This window comes from Rhinopithecus roxellana, chromosome 14 (genome assembly GCF_007565055.1).
Source record: "Rhinopithecus roxellana isolate Shanxi Qingling chromosome 14, ASM756505v1, whole genome shotgun sequence".
Lineage (NCBI taxonomy): Eukaryota > Metazoa > Chordata > Mammalia > Primates > Cercopithecidae > Rhinopithecus > Rhinopithecus roxellana.
In genome coordinates, this window is record NC_044562.1 from 37717808 (window position 1) to 37731985 (window position 14178).

At 37.2% G+C, this 14178-nt stretch overlaps 1 protein-coding gene across 3 annotated transcripts in view; it reads left to right on the top strand.

Moving 5' to 3' along the window:
• Positions 1-14178, top strand: part of HECW2 (HECT, C2 and WW domain containing E3 ubiquitin protein ligase 2) — a 238926-nt gene that overhangs the window by 124208 nt on the left and 100540 nt on the right. For all 3 annotated transcript variants that reach the window (XM_030915952.1, XM_010381608.2, XM_030915953.1), the window contains 2 exons: positions 506-609; positions 1127-1251. In XM_030915952.1, coding sequence (XP_030771812.1) covers positions 506-609; positions 1127-1251 — 229 coding nt within the window. The remainder of the gene's footprint in view (positions 1-505; positions 610-1126; positions 1252-14178) is intronic.

Below are 14178 nucleotides of genomic sequence, written 5' to 3' on the forward strand. Positions count from 1 at the left end.
ATACCTTGTTTGGAAACTAGAGAACAAATAAATAAATACGACCTCTTTTGTCAACCCAAGCCTTGATTTTTAGTAAAGCAGAACATATATATTTGCTATTTAAAGCTAAACATCTTTTCTAGTCTCTAGAATCTTTATTTGTGGCTTCTCATTATTATCAATCTAAGCTTTTTAGATGAGTTATTCTTTTTCAAGAATTAACTGCTATGGAACATAAAGGTTTTTTTCCCTTTAACGATATAGGAATTTACTTTTCTTTGGTTAAGGGCCACAGAATTTTTTTAGTATTATTAATTTGCCAGGAAAATGTTCCCCAAACAATGGACAGAAGAAATTTAATGCAGTGTAATTTAAACAGCAGATGGCCAAGAAGTCCAGGGAATGGGGGTTAGAGGAGGAAAGAGTTGAAGCCGAGAAGATAGTGAAAAATTCTAGACTCTTGGGGAGCAGTTGAGTCCCATCTTTTGAAGGCTGCTGGAATGTAACTCTAGGCTCATGATTTTAGATATCAGAGTATCCGCAGAACCATGACCAATGAGAGGCCTGAGGAAAATACCAATGCTATCGATGGGGCAGGGGAGGAAGCTGACTTTCACCAAGCCAGTGCAGGTAAGAGCTTTGGCCTTTGTTTTTGTAATTTCATAAAAGTCAAAAAAGAAACAAATAAGGATTCCCAACAGATGAGGCTTTTCTTTTGGAGAACTTTTTCTCTTCAGTAAGATCTGGTAATCCAACTCAAAAAACAGAATTCACCAGAAATCTCTTCTAATCCTCAACTTCTAGTTAATATTAAGAAAAGAATCACAAAACCCAAGTAGAATATAAATTACTTTAATTTCTTGATCTGTGGGATATTGGAAAAAGAATCAGATCATTTAAAACACATAAGAATGCATTAAAATTTTAATAGTGACTAGAAATATTACCTAACTGAATTTTAGTGTAATTAAGAACAGTCATGTTTTATGTATGGATTTACGGCAAAGAAAAAAGGATTGGGGGATTAAAATGATAGCACATAATGTAGGTATCCTGTGGTTCTTTTAAAATACAGACTGAAGTGAGTAGATAGTTTTCTCATCATAGAAAGATTTCCTTGACAGCCTCTGTGGTCTGCCCTGTCTAGATTTCCGACGGGAGAACATCCTGCCTCACTCTACCTCCAGATCCAGGCTCACGTTGCTGTTACAGTCTCCCCCCGTGAAGTTCCTCATCAGCCCAGAGTTCTTCACCGTGCTGCATTCTAACCCTGTAAGTAGCAAATCTGAAAGAGTGTGAAGGAAAACAACAGGCCAAAGAAAATGATCCTTGTTTTTGTAGTAATAGCAGGAATGATAATGGCCAATGTTTCCAGAGCACTTAGTGTGTTCTGAGCTCTGTGTTGAGCACTGAACACTTTAACCCGTTTAGTCCAAAGAAACCGTTTGAGTTCATTGGGCTGCTGTAACAAAGCACTGTAAGCTGGGTGACCTATAAGCAACAGAAATTTATTTCTCATGGTTCTGGAGCTGCGAAGGCCAAGATTGAGGCACTAGCAGGTATGGTGTCTGATGACAGTTCATTTCCTTGTGTGTAGATAGCCATCTTCTCCCTCCATCTTCGTATGGTCTATGGGCCGAGGGCTCTCTCTCAGCCTTCTTTTATAAGGGTATTAATTCCTAATTACCTGTTAGGTCACCTCCTGCCCCCACCTCTTAATACTATTATATTGGTGATTAGGTTTCAACATATGAACTTTGGGGGACACAAACATCAGACCCATAACAGGAGGATTTAAAGGATTATTCCATGAGTCTCTGAGGGCCGAGGGAGTGGCTTGCTGAAGATAATAATTAAAGGAAGGTCATCTTAACTGCACATGAAGTGATTTAGAATGAGGAGAACATTCACCATAGAAGTCTAGCTGGATATAATCCATTCATCATGGCATGTGTTGTTAGGAGCCTGGACTAGAATATAAGAAAATAGAGAAAAAGGATTCAGCATGAGAGGAATCGCAGGCAGGGAGTTGGCAAGATTTGGTGGATAAATAGGTAGAATAGAAACTGAAGAAGTTGACCTTGAGTATTAATAATAATAATAATACATAAATAATGAGCAATACATAATTAATAATACTGGAAAAATTCGGATGAGGGACTTGTTAAAGGAATTGAAGGAGAACATATTGAATTTAACAAGATATATCGTACACTTTCAGAAAAACAGAGTAGATCATAGAGAAAAACAAAAGTCAACATAGTCCTATCACCAGGAGTTGGTGGTCAGATAATTAGTATATATTAATACATATTTATTTATGTTAATATTTTTCTGCCTTCTTCAGCTTTGCTTTACAAGTATAAACATCTGCCTGGCTTTCCGCATCATTGTCTCCTGGTTTACAGGTTTAGCTTGGAGCAGAGAAGACTGGGGAGGAGAGTAAGCAACGAATAACATGCTAGCTATCCTCATATATTATGCGAGAGGGGTTAGATTTACTGAGCACTCAGCTTAGCAAGTTTGTTGATGACTATGTACTAGGCACTGAGATAAGACCTAGGGATACAGAGATGACAGCAACTGTGGGCCCTGGCATCCCAGACTTGAGAGTAATTATAATATCATAACCAGAATTACAAGTGCAATAATGGATGGCTATAGAAGATACACTGCTGGAGTGGACGATTAACTCTAAAGGGAAGGAACATGGAAGGAGCCATAGACAGGTTTGCATTTGAGATGAGTTTTAAAGACTGATTAGGAGCTTGCCCCAGAAACAAGATGGGCAGGAGTACTCTAGGTAGAAGGAGCATCATTTGCAAAACAATCGATTCATGAAGCTACAATGTCTGTCTTGATCATTACTGCAGAGGTTCTAAAACTGGATTATTAGTATTGTAAGCAATTCAGCGTTGCTGGTATATTGAGAACATAGGACACTAGTGAAAGTCAGATTTGAGCCTGGGAAGGGATACAGAAGCTAGGTTACACAAACCTAAACTCATGTATGGTACAATTCTAGGAGGTGACAGGCTTTCATGCAAGGCAGAATGGGCTAACATTTAAGCTGTCACTGTAACACAGAAAAAAAATCATGCTTTAATAGGAAGAGCCTCAGACTTGGAGTCAGATGGCACAAGCTCCCCTTTGTTTTTTGTTCATTTGTTCATGCCTTCATTTAATCAGTATTTATTAAATGCCTGTGATTTGCTTGGTACATTCTAGACTCTGGGAATGAGTAGTAAATAAGACAGAGTTCTAGATAACAGACTAGTGAATAAAAAAGGTAATGCAGGTACTGCAGCGTGGTGTGAGGCAACTGAAACCACACACTGGGATAGAGTTACTTGGGGATGAGGTGGAGGAGGCACTATTTTATTTTTATTTTTTTAAATCTCAAAATCTCACAAGGAGGCACTATTTTAGATCAGGTGGACAGGAAGGCCTCTCCAATGGAGCCACATTCAAGCTGTCATAAAATGCCCAGAAGCCGATTAGGTAAATGTCTGAGAACAGAACCTGCCTTGTCAAGGAAGTGCAGAAACTCAGGGGTAGGAATGAGTTTGCTGTGGCCCATAATACGGTCAGGGAAGCAAGCAGGGCTACAGAAGGTTGGGCTTGCATGATCTGGCAAGGCATTTGAGCTTTATTCTGAAAGAGCTTTCTATATGGGAATAATGTAAAGTTTTAAAATTTCCTTCTAGCTGTTATGCAAAGAATGAGTTTTCAAGGGCAAGATTGGCATCAGGGAGACTAAGTGAAAAAGTCCCGTGGTAAGGCATGGAAGTGGCTTGGGCTAATGCAGTTAGCAGTAGAGACGGTGACAAAGTGGATGAATATTGGATATATTTTGAAGACAGAGATGACATTCTTGCTAATGGATTGGAATACGGGATAGGAGAAAAAAAGACTTCAAGAAGGAGCAACTGTAGCTAGACTAATAAAGAAGAAAAGAGATAAGACTCAAATACAATCAGAAATGATAAGGGACAGATTACCACTGACCCCACAGAAATACAAACAACCGTGTCAGAGAATACTATAAACACCTCTATGCACATAAACTAGAAAATCTAGAAGAAATAGATAAGTTCCTGGACACATACACCCTCCCAAGACTGAACCAGGATGAAATTGAATCTGTGAATAGACCAATAATGAGTTCTGAAATCAAGGCAGCTATAAATGGTCTATCAACCAAAAAAAAAAGCCTGGGATTAAATGGATTCATAGCTGAATACTACTAGAGATACAAAAAAGAGCTGGTACCATTTCTACTGAAATGACTCCAAAAAATTGAAAAGGAGGGACTCCTCCCTAACTCATTCTGTGAGGCCAGCATCATCTTGATACCAAAACCTGACAGAGATATAACAGAAAAAGAAAACTTCAGGCTAATATCCTTGGTGAGCATCGATGCAAAAATTCTCAGTAAAATACTGGAATCCAACAGCACATCAAAAAAGGTATCCACCAAGATCAAATTGACTTCATCCCCAGGATGCAAGGTTAGTACATTTGCAACGTACGCAAATCAATAAATGTGATTCATCACATAAACAGAACTAAAGACAGAAACCACATGATTATTTCAATAGATGCAGAAAAGGCCTTCGATAAAATTCAACATCACTTCATGTTAAAAACTCTCAATCGACTAGGTATTGAAGGAACATAACTCAAAGTAATAAGAGCCATATATGACAAACCAACAGCCAATATCATGCTGATTGGGCAAAAGCTGAAAGCATTCCCCTTAAAAGCCAGCACAAGGCAAGGATGGCCTCTGTCACCACTCTTATTCAACATAATATTGGAAGTTCTGGCCAAGGCAATCAGGCAAGAGAAAGAAATAAAGGGTATTCAACTAAGAAGAAAGGAAATCACATTACTTTGTTTGCAGATGACATGATTCTAAGTCTAGAAAACCCCATAGTCTCAGCCCAAAAGATCCTTAAGCTGATAAGCAACTTCAGTCTCAGAATATGAAATCAATGTGCAAAATTGCTAGCATTCCTATACACCAACAGGCAATCAGAGAGCCAAATCATGAATGAACTTCCATTCACAGTTGCTACAAAAGGAATAAAATACCTAGTAATACAGCTAACAAGGGAAATGAAGGACTTCTTCGAGGAGAACTACAAACTACTGCTCAAAAAGAAGTCAGAGAAGACACAAACAAAAGTAAAAACATTCCATCCCCATGGATAGGAATAATATCGTGAAAATGGCCGTAATACCCAAAGTAATTTATAGATTTAATGCTGTTCCCATTAAACTACCATTGACATTCTTCACAGAATTAGAAAAAAAAACTATTTTAAAATTCATATGGAACCAAAAAAGAGCATGAAGAGTCAAGACAATCCTAAACAACAAGAACAAAGCTGGAGGCATCACACTTCCTGACTTACACCTCTACTAATAACTTCTAACTATACTAGTAACTTACAACTATACTAGTAACCAGAACAGCATGGTACTGGTACAAAAACAGACACATACACCAATGGAACAGAATAGAAAAGTCAGAAATAAGACTGCACACCTATAACCATTTGATCTTCAACAAACCTGACAAAAACAGGCAATGGGGAAAGGATTGATTCCTTATTTAATAAATGGTGCTGGGAGAACTGGCTAGCCATATGCAGAAAATTGAAACTGGACCCTTTCCTTACATTATATACAAAAATTAACTCAAGATGGATTAAAGACTTAAATGTAAAACTGAAAGCTATAAAAACCCTAGAAAAAAAATCTAGGCAATACTATTCAGGACATAGGCACAGGCAAAGATTTCATGACAAAAGTGCCAAAAGCAATTGCAACAAAAGCAAAAATTGACAAGTGGGATCTAATTAAACTAAAGAGCTTCTACACAGCAAAAGAAACTGTCATCAGAGTGAACAGACAACCTACAGAGTGGGAGAAAAATTTCATAGTCTGTCCGTGTGACAGAGGTCTAATATCCAGAGTCTACAAAGAACTTAAACAAATTTACAAGAAAAAAAAAACCTGATTAAAAAGTGGGCAGAGGATATGAATAGACATTTCTCAAAAGAAGACATACCTGTGGCCAAAAAACATATGAAAAAAAGCTCAACATCACTGATCATTACAGAAATGCAAATCAAAACCACAATGAGACGTCATCTCATGCCAGTCAAAATGGCCATTATGAAAAAGTAAGAACACAACAGATGCTGGTGAAGTTACAGAGATAAAGAAATGCTTCTACACTGTCGGTGGGAGTGTAAATTAGTTCAACCATTGTGAAAGACAGTGTGGCGATTCCCCAAAGATCTAGAACCAGAAATACCGTTTGACCCAGCAATCCCATTACTGGTTATATAACTAAAGGAATATAAATCGTTATATTATAAAGACACATGAACATGTATGTTCATTGCGGCACTATTCACAATATCAAAGACCTGGAATCAACCCAAATGCCTGCCAATGATAGACTGGATAAGGAAAATGTGGTACATATACACCACAGAATACTATATAGTCATAAAAAGGAATGTGATCATGTCCTTTCCAGGGACATGGATGGAGTTGGAAGCTATTATTCTCAGCAAACTAAAACAAAAACAGAAAACCAAACACCACATGTTCTCACTTATAAGTGGGAGCTGAATGATGAGAACCCATGGACACATGGCGAGGAACAACACACAGTGGTGCCTGTCAGGGGTGGGGTAGGAAGAGGGTGAGCATCAGGGATAATAGCTAATGGATGCTGGGCCTAATACCTAGGTGATAGGGTGATCTGTGCAGCAAACCACCATGGCACACGTTTATCTATGTAACAAACCTGCACAACCTGCACACATACCCCTGAACTTAAAAGTTGAAGAAAAAAAGAGCAACTGATTGCACGGCAGTGTTCATGAGTTTTCTGGAGAAAAAAAAGTGTGTGCATATTTGTGTGTATGTAGGTTGCGTTTATACACATATGTATGTATATGTATAAATATATGCATGTGAGATATATATAGAGAGATACATCTATATATGTATGTATAGATATAGATATCTATGTATGTATAGATATAGATATCTATAATTTACAAACAATAGTAAAAGAGACACTGAATGGTTTGTTGATTTTGGTGCCTACAGTGGTAATTGAAGAACAAGTATAGTTCCAACAAGAATATTTTCATTTGCATTAACAAGCAAAGACAACAGTGTAACAAGGGAGACGTGTTGGAGTTTCATATTCCTTTGTCAATAGTTTTTGCATACTAGACGTACATTTCTTCATTTTATGTGTGTTTGTGCTATTTGCAATGTAACAGCACAATTTGAAGTTTCATCTGCATTTTAATTTTCTCCATTAATTTCTTAAGTCTGGACCTTAAGTAGAAAAAAAGGCGGTAAACTTTTCCTATAAAGGGCCAGAGAGTAAATATTTTAGGCTTTTGGCCCAAAGACAACATGTAAGCAAATGGCTCTGGCTGTGTTCCAATGAAACCTTTTTTTATAAACACAGACAGGTAGCCATTGGGCCTGTAGGTTGCCCACCTGTAGTCTAGACAGCCCACAGAACAATAAATTAAGCCCTGGTATTGCATTTCCTGATTTCTGTAGTGTTAATACGCCCACTGTGGTCAATGTCAAACCACCAATGACATCATGAAGCACAGAATTCTAACTTCTCTCTTTGGGCTGCCTTCTTTCATACAAGTTCTTCATCACTGCAGTGTTTTAAGTAGAGACTGGATTAATAGTCATTGAGTTGTGATATAAGGCTGTGGAAAATTTTTTTTTTTTTTTTTTTTTGAGATGGAATCTCGCTCTGTCGCCCAGGCTGGAGTGCGGTGGCGCGATCTCAGCTCACTGCAAGCTCCGTCTCCCGGGTTCACGCCATTCTCCTGTCGCGGCTTGCGGGGTAGCTGGGACCACAGGTGTCCGTCACCATGCCCAGCTACTTTTTTGTATTTTTAGTAGAGACGGGATTTCGCCGTGTTAGCCAGGATGGTCTCGGATCTCCTGACCTCGTGATCCACCCACCTCTGCCTCCCAAAGTGCTGGGATTACAGGCGTGAGTCACTGCGCCCGGCCCAAGGCTGTGGTTTTTAAACTTGGTGAGTTTAAAAAATAAAATGCATATTCTTGGTACCCAAACCTTAGAGATTCCGGTTCAGTAGGTCTGGACCTACTAGCAGTCTGTTTTTGTTTTGTTTTGTTTTGTTTTGTTTTGTTTTGTTTTGTTTTAGGCCCCTTAAGTGATTCTAATACAATTGTTCTGTGGCCTGTAGTCTGGGAACTCCTAGGATAAAGAGATTTTGCATTAAATGCCCTTACCTTGTTTGTCACAACTATAACTCTCTTGGACTTTTGACAACTAACATGTTTTAACAGTATGAAAATACTAAGCAGCTTACAGGCTGTTTTTTTTTTTGTTGTTTTTTTTGTTTTTGTTTTCATGTTTTTGTCATGTTTCCTTTTTCTTTAGTTGAGCATGATTTTAGAATTTATTTTACTGGATAGCCTATCTTGTTTCGAAGTATTCTTTCTAAAGCATTTTAATTTTTTTCTTCCTCTTACTGAACTGCATTCGTATTAGCTAAAAAGATGATCCATGCTGTGCATTTGTACATTTCTATAAGACTTAAATTCTGCAGATGTAAGAAGTATTATTTTCCTGACTTATATATGGCAGATATTGAAGTAGCTGGATTTGTCTTGCTAGAGGTCTCAAGGTATGAATTAATGGAGATAACTCAGACAATTTTTTCTAAAGGGCATTACTTGCTGGAATGTTTTCTTTTTTCCTAGATTAACAGAAACTTATAAAATAAACTTCTATTTGATTTCCGTATTTTAAGATTTATTGTCTAGGATTCTTTGCTTGAATTGTTTCTGATCTACACCTCTTTCAGTGAATTCCCTGTTCGTATTATTGAAAATGTTCAATATGCAAAAGGAATGAATTTAATAATTTTCCTAACCTTTTTTTTTTATGACTTGAAGGTATTAGTTTATGTTGAAAGAAAGTCATGAAAAACAGATTACGTGTAGTTGTAATACCTAGTAATCCTCATTGGAAAGAAAAGTGTTAAATAAATATATGGTGGTCGTAACACTAAAGTAAAACTTGAGAAAGAAAATTTGGTGGGTTTTTTCTTTCTTTTTTTGCATTGTGATTGCTTTAGGAATTATTCTACTGCCCTCTAATGGTTGTGATCAGATTTCTTTCAAAATTGTTCTGACAAACAATTTCTCTTGTTAATTCAAGATTTAGTTATTAATGCCATGTCTTTTATAGCTCATGTGCCTGTATTTGTCTAATTAATGTTATACATGAATATATTTCATTATATATTCAACTGAATAATTTTCCAACATACATGCCAAATAGTTACTACTGTGGCTTTTAATGAGCTCTAAAAATACATTAATTCTATCATTTTAGTTTCTTAGTACTTAATGAAGAAAAATACTGTTCCAAAATCCACAAATATGTTGTTAAAACTCAGGAATTCCTGCTTTTGCAAAATAGAGCAATTGATGATTTGTAGTTAGTTTTGTTAGTGTTACAATTCTCTTCCATTTTACTCTAGCTAGATGAAAACAATGTGAATCCTATAAAATTAAAAATATTATGAAGGCAAACTGTATAGAACAGGACTGTTTTCATATCTCTGCATACCTATTATGCAGACTTTTCTTAATTTTGTGTATATTAAATTTTTTGTGAATAATGTATACAAGTGCTCAAATCTGCTCCCTTGTGAATATGAGAGACGTTTGCTGTAGATTCTGTGATGTGCTTTTCCAGACCTGAATTCAGAACGCCTATTCTTGATGAAGGCTTTCTGAAATATGAAAGAAAGACTTTATTTATCAGTAATGTACTTAACTATGTTATCGAAGAGAACAGAATTAGGTGAAATTAGGACTGGGCCAGGTAATCTAGGACATTTGGTCATCATAACACTGAGGAAAACCTGCAAAAAAAGGAGAGGGGATTGATTATTATTTGCATTGTAGTTGATAAGAACTGAGTGTTTGCATATAATTTTCTTATTCTGCTGCCAAATGGCAATGACATTTACTTGTACAACCTCAAACAAACATGTAACCAAACAAAAACACATTTAAGTTCTAAGGAGTGTTATTTAACAAAATTCCACTCAAGAAATTCAGTTGATCATTCACTCAACCATCAAGTGTTTATTTCTTGCTAGGAAGATGAGAAACAACCAGGAGGGAATTTGGAACAGGGATTTTTGGAATTGAGAAGGAATAACTAAAAAGAATATTTAAATTATGTCAAAGGAAAACAAAATGTTGTTTCCTTTAGAGATCATTTAAAGGGGCTTTGTCTACTGTTAACAATGACCAATTCTTCTTAACTGCTCGAGTCCATGTGCAGCAGCTTCCCAGGTGAATTCTGTTCATTATCATGAGACTATGTTATGAAATAGGTATCATGGGTTCTTCTCTAATCTACTTTTGTTTCAGGTAAAATATCAGATTCATTTACTGCATCTTTTTGTATAAGATAAGCAAGCAAACAAACAAACATGGAAAAGGATCCTCACCTAGTTAGAACTACTAAACCCCAGGAGAATAAAGATGCCTCTTTTCTCTTAACCCACAGCTTTGTCAATGTCAGCTTCCACGAAGACTAAACTCTTGTCAACCTAATTCTATCTGTTTAGTGGTTTTGGCTCTTTGGACTGCTCCCATTCTTACCTCTTCTCATTCTGTCAGTGTGTTTCAGTATTTTCACCACTGTCGTGGCCTTTGTTTTTCCAACTCTTTCTGCCTCCAGTGAAATCTCTTCCTTCCACCTCCCCCTATAATTCTCCCTCTTCATCCTTTTGAATGATCAGGCCTTGCTCATCTCTGTATCCTCAGGGTTTAGCATAGGGCTTAGCACATGGCTTAGCACGTAACTAATGAAGCTTAGCTGGCGCAAGATCTTTAAAGACTAAAAGTGGTGAACAATTTTGCCACTCTCTTTATCTGTTATAACACAGGTATGATAGATATAATCCCCTATATATTTTTATTTACTTATAACCTGTATTCGTAAAGTGATTTTGACCTTTTCAAATTACTTTACCATCCTTTGTCCAACTGGATTTGAATCTCACGTGCCTATGGAGAAAGCAAGGGAGTTATTATTATCCCATATTACAGTTAAGCAAATTGAGACAGAGATTAAGTAGTTTTCTTTGTCTCTATATGTGACAGAGCTGAGACTAGAATCAGCACTGTAGTTCTATATGGAGTATAAATATCCTTCCCAAACTGTGGATCTATATATATATACACACACACATAAAACTATATATACATACCTATACACATGCGGTTTTTGCATAAACATATATATGCACTTATTCAAACATAGTTTTTTGTTTGTTTGTTTGTTTGTTTTTATAGAAACATAGTAGTCTAGAAGTATGTTCCTGTTTGGCTTAAGTGTTTTGTGTAGACCTTAACAGTCATGTACTTACTATTCAGACTTGAAAAGACTGTGGATCTAAAGGTTGTTTACTAGTTACTGAGAGAAATCTTTCTTGCTTTGAATTACTTTGGTAGATGCTCTTTGCAAAGATCAGATGTGTTTGGCACCATATTACATGTTTCATTGAGTGGAGAGGAGGAAGCTGAAAGGGCATAATTAATTATAAGACCAGCATTAAGATTTCTGTGCTTAAAGAGCTATTCAGCCCCAGGGAATTACTTCAAACCTGAGGTTGGGATGGGTTTCTTAACTTAATTGCCACTACTTCTTGCCCTAATGAAGTTCTTTTCTAACAAAGTGAGGAGCATTTCTGGTGCTCTAGATAAGAAATCAGAATGTGGCCTATTTACTTATTTTAGTGAGAAGAGGGAGCAGTGAAGGTGACAAAAAGGTGTACCTATTTAGAACAACAGTTAATGTAATGATTTATCCGACAGGATTATCCCCCAAATAATTTGTCCCTGAAGAGATTTAATATTTGTTTTACTCTTAGGTAGTTAGACCTGAAAGCTCACTGTGATCCCTACACAAACTAGTGTGGTCTCAGGACTCTAACTTGCAATGACTTATGTGAAATATATCAGCAACACTGAGCCAAATGTAGAAAACAGTTGCCTTGCTGATTGTATTTAAAACTCAAAGCAGTCAGCCAATAGAGGCAAAACTATTACTTAGCTGAAGTTAGGTTTTTTTCTGACATTGCCCAACTTCTGTTATTTCCTTCTCTGCTTTCATGGTATCACTTTCCTGTTCTCTCATGCTCTCTAATTGCCCAGAGCCCCTGCATAGGCCTGCCTGCATTGACAGTACTCTCTGCTCTGAACCACGCAACTGCTCACAGCCATCAAAACCTCCTCTCATTTAGACTGTCGGTTGAAATATGACTCCAAAGTACTTTATACTCAAGTGTACTGAGGAACTAAGATTCAAGGATGGTTCGTTGTGGTCTTCTTTCTTTTTCCCTTCCTCCTCCCTTCCTTTCGTCTTTCCTTTAATTTGTTTTGATAGGGAACAAGTATTTAATGATGGTGAATCAATCAGAATAGTTTAAATTGTACTTCAGTAATAACGACCAACAAATCTCCATGGCTTAAGCTAACAAAGGATTACTTCTCATTCCAAGTCAGGTTATCAGGGTCCCTGTGGTCACTCAGGGACCCAGGGAGCCAGACTGGGGAGCATCCCTGTTCAAACATTGCCAGTTGCTGTGTCAAAGGGAAGAAAGCTCTAGAGGGACTCACATCAGCAATAAATGCTTTGACCTGGACATGACACATCTTGAGGGATCCTAGAAAGACTGGAGTACTGTTGACTGTCTTCATACTCATTCCTCTTTTGATCCCTAATAATGACCACAGTACTGGGCACAGCAAAGACAATAAATGTTTATTAAAATGAAATCATTTCCAGAGACTTTAGAGTTCTTGCGGTTTGCCTTGGGCTGTCTTAGGCTAAAATAGATAACAGAACCCATAAAGTTTAGACTAAAATAGATAACAGAACCCATACAATGTAGACTAAAATAGATAACAGAACACATAAAGCTGGAAGATCTCCAGACTCAGTCTAATGTCCCTGAGACACTAAAGATAAAAGGAATCCAAAGCCCTTTGAATCAATCTGAGAAGAATACAGTTCCAGGATAGATCATTCACGGCCTGGTCACTTTCATGAATATCATATTCCCTCTGATGATTCAAGGAAACAGCTGCCATACAATTATTCCTCTTCTGCTGTTTTGTGCATGGTATTACGCAATAAATATTTATTGACTGACTCATATGTGGACAATCATGACTTATAATGAGTTTGTGGAATCTTCTTTAATGATAGAAATGAAGACTGTAAGGTTTTGGACAAAACAATCGCTTTTCTGTGTGGTGGTATAGTGGAGTTTTTTAAAACTTGCATTTCATTTATATACATCCAACCAAATATACACAAGGAAAAAGAGAGAAAAAGAAAAAAGAATGAGATGTACAGCCTAGGCAGCTCAGCCTGCTATTCCATTCACCAAGCTTATATGCCTCTATAAAGGGTGAGATTCTAAAACCTGTCTGTTGTGATCTCAGTTGAGTGTGATGGTCAGTGAGAGCAGCTCATTCCATTGCATGTCCTTCTAGTATAGAAATATATGGCAAGCATTTTTGCATGCAACTTGGCCCTAAAGTATATACTACTTGTGTCATCTGGCACTCACTCAAAGTGCCAGTAACCTAGTCCAATACTGGGGGAGAAACTGGCTATGTCAGGGCTCTCTGTAATGTAAGGTGGCATATTCATCTCCAGTGTGGGGTAATTTTGACTGTGTGTTTCTTTCCTAAAACCAGCTTCAGGATTTAATGGCCCATGTGTAGTGAGACTTCACAACATGCTTGTTCTTTAGTAAATTAGTTCAACCATTGTGGAAAACAGTGTGGCAATTCCTTGAAGATTTAGAACCAGAAATATCATTTGACCCAGCAATCCCATTACTGGGTATTTACCCAAAGGAATATAAATCACTCTATTACAAAGATACCTGCACATATATGTTCATTGCAGCATCATTCACAATAGCAAAGACATGGAATCAACCCAAATATCCATCAATGATAGACTAAATAAAGAAAATGTAGTATATCTACACCATGCACCATGGAATGCTATGCAGCCACGAAAAGGAATGAGGTAATGTCCTTTGCAGGAACGTGGAT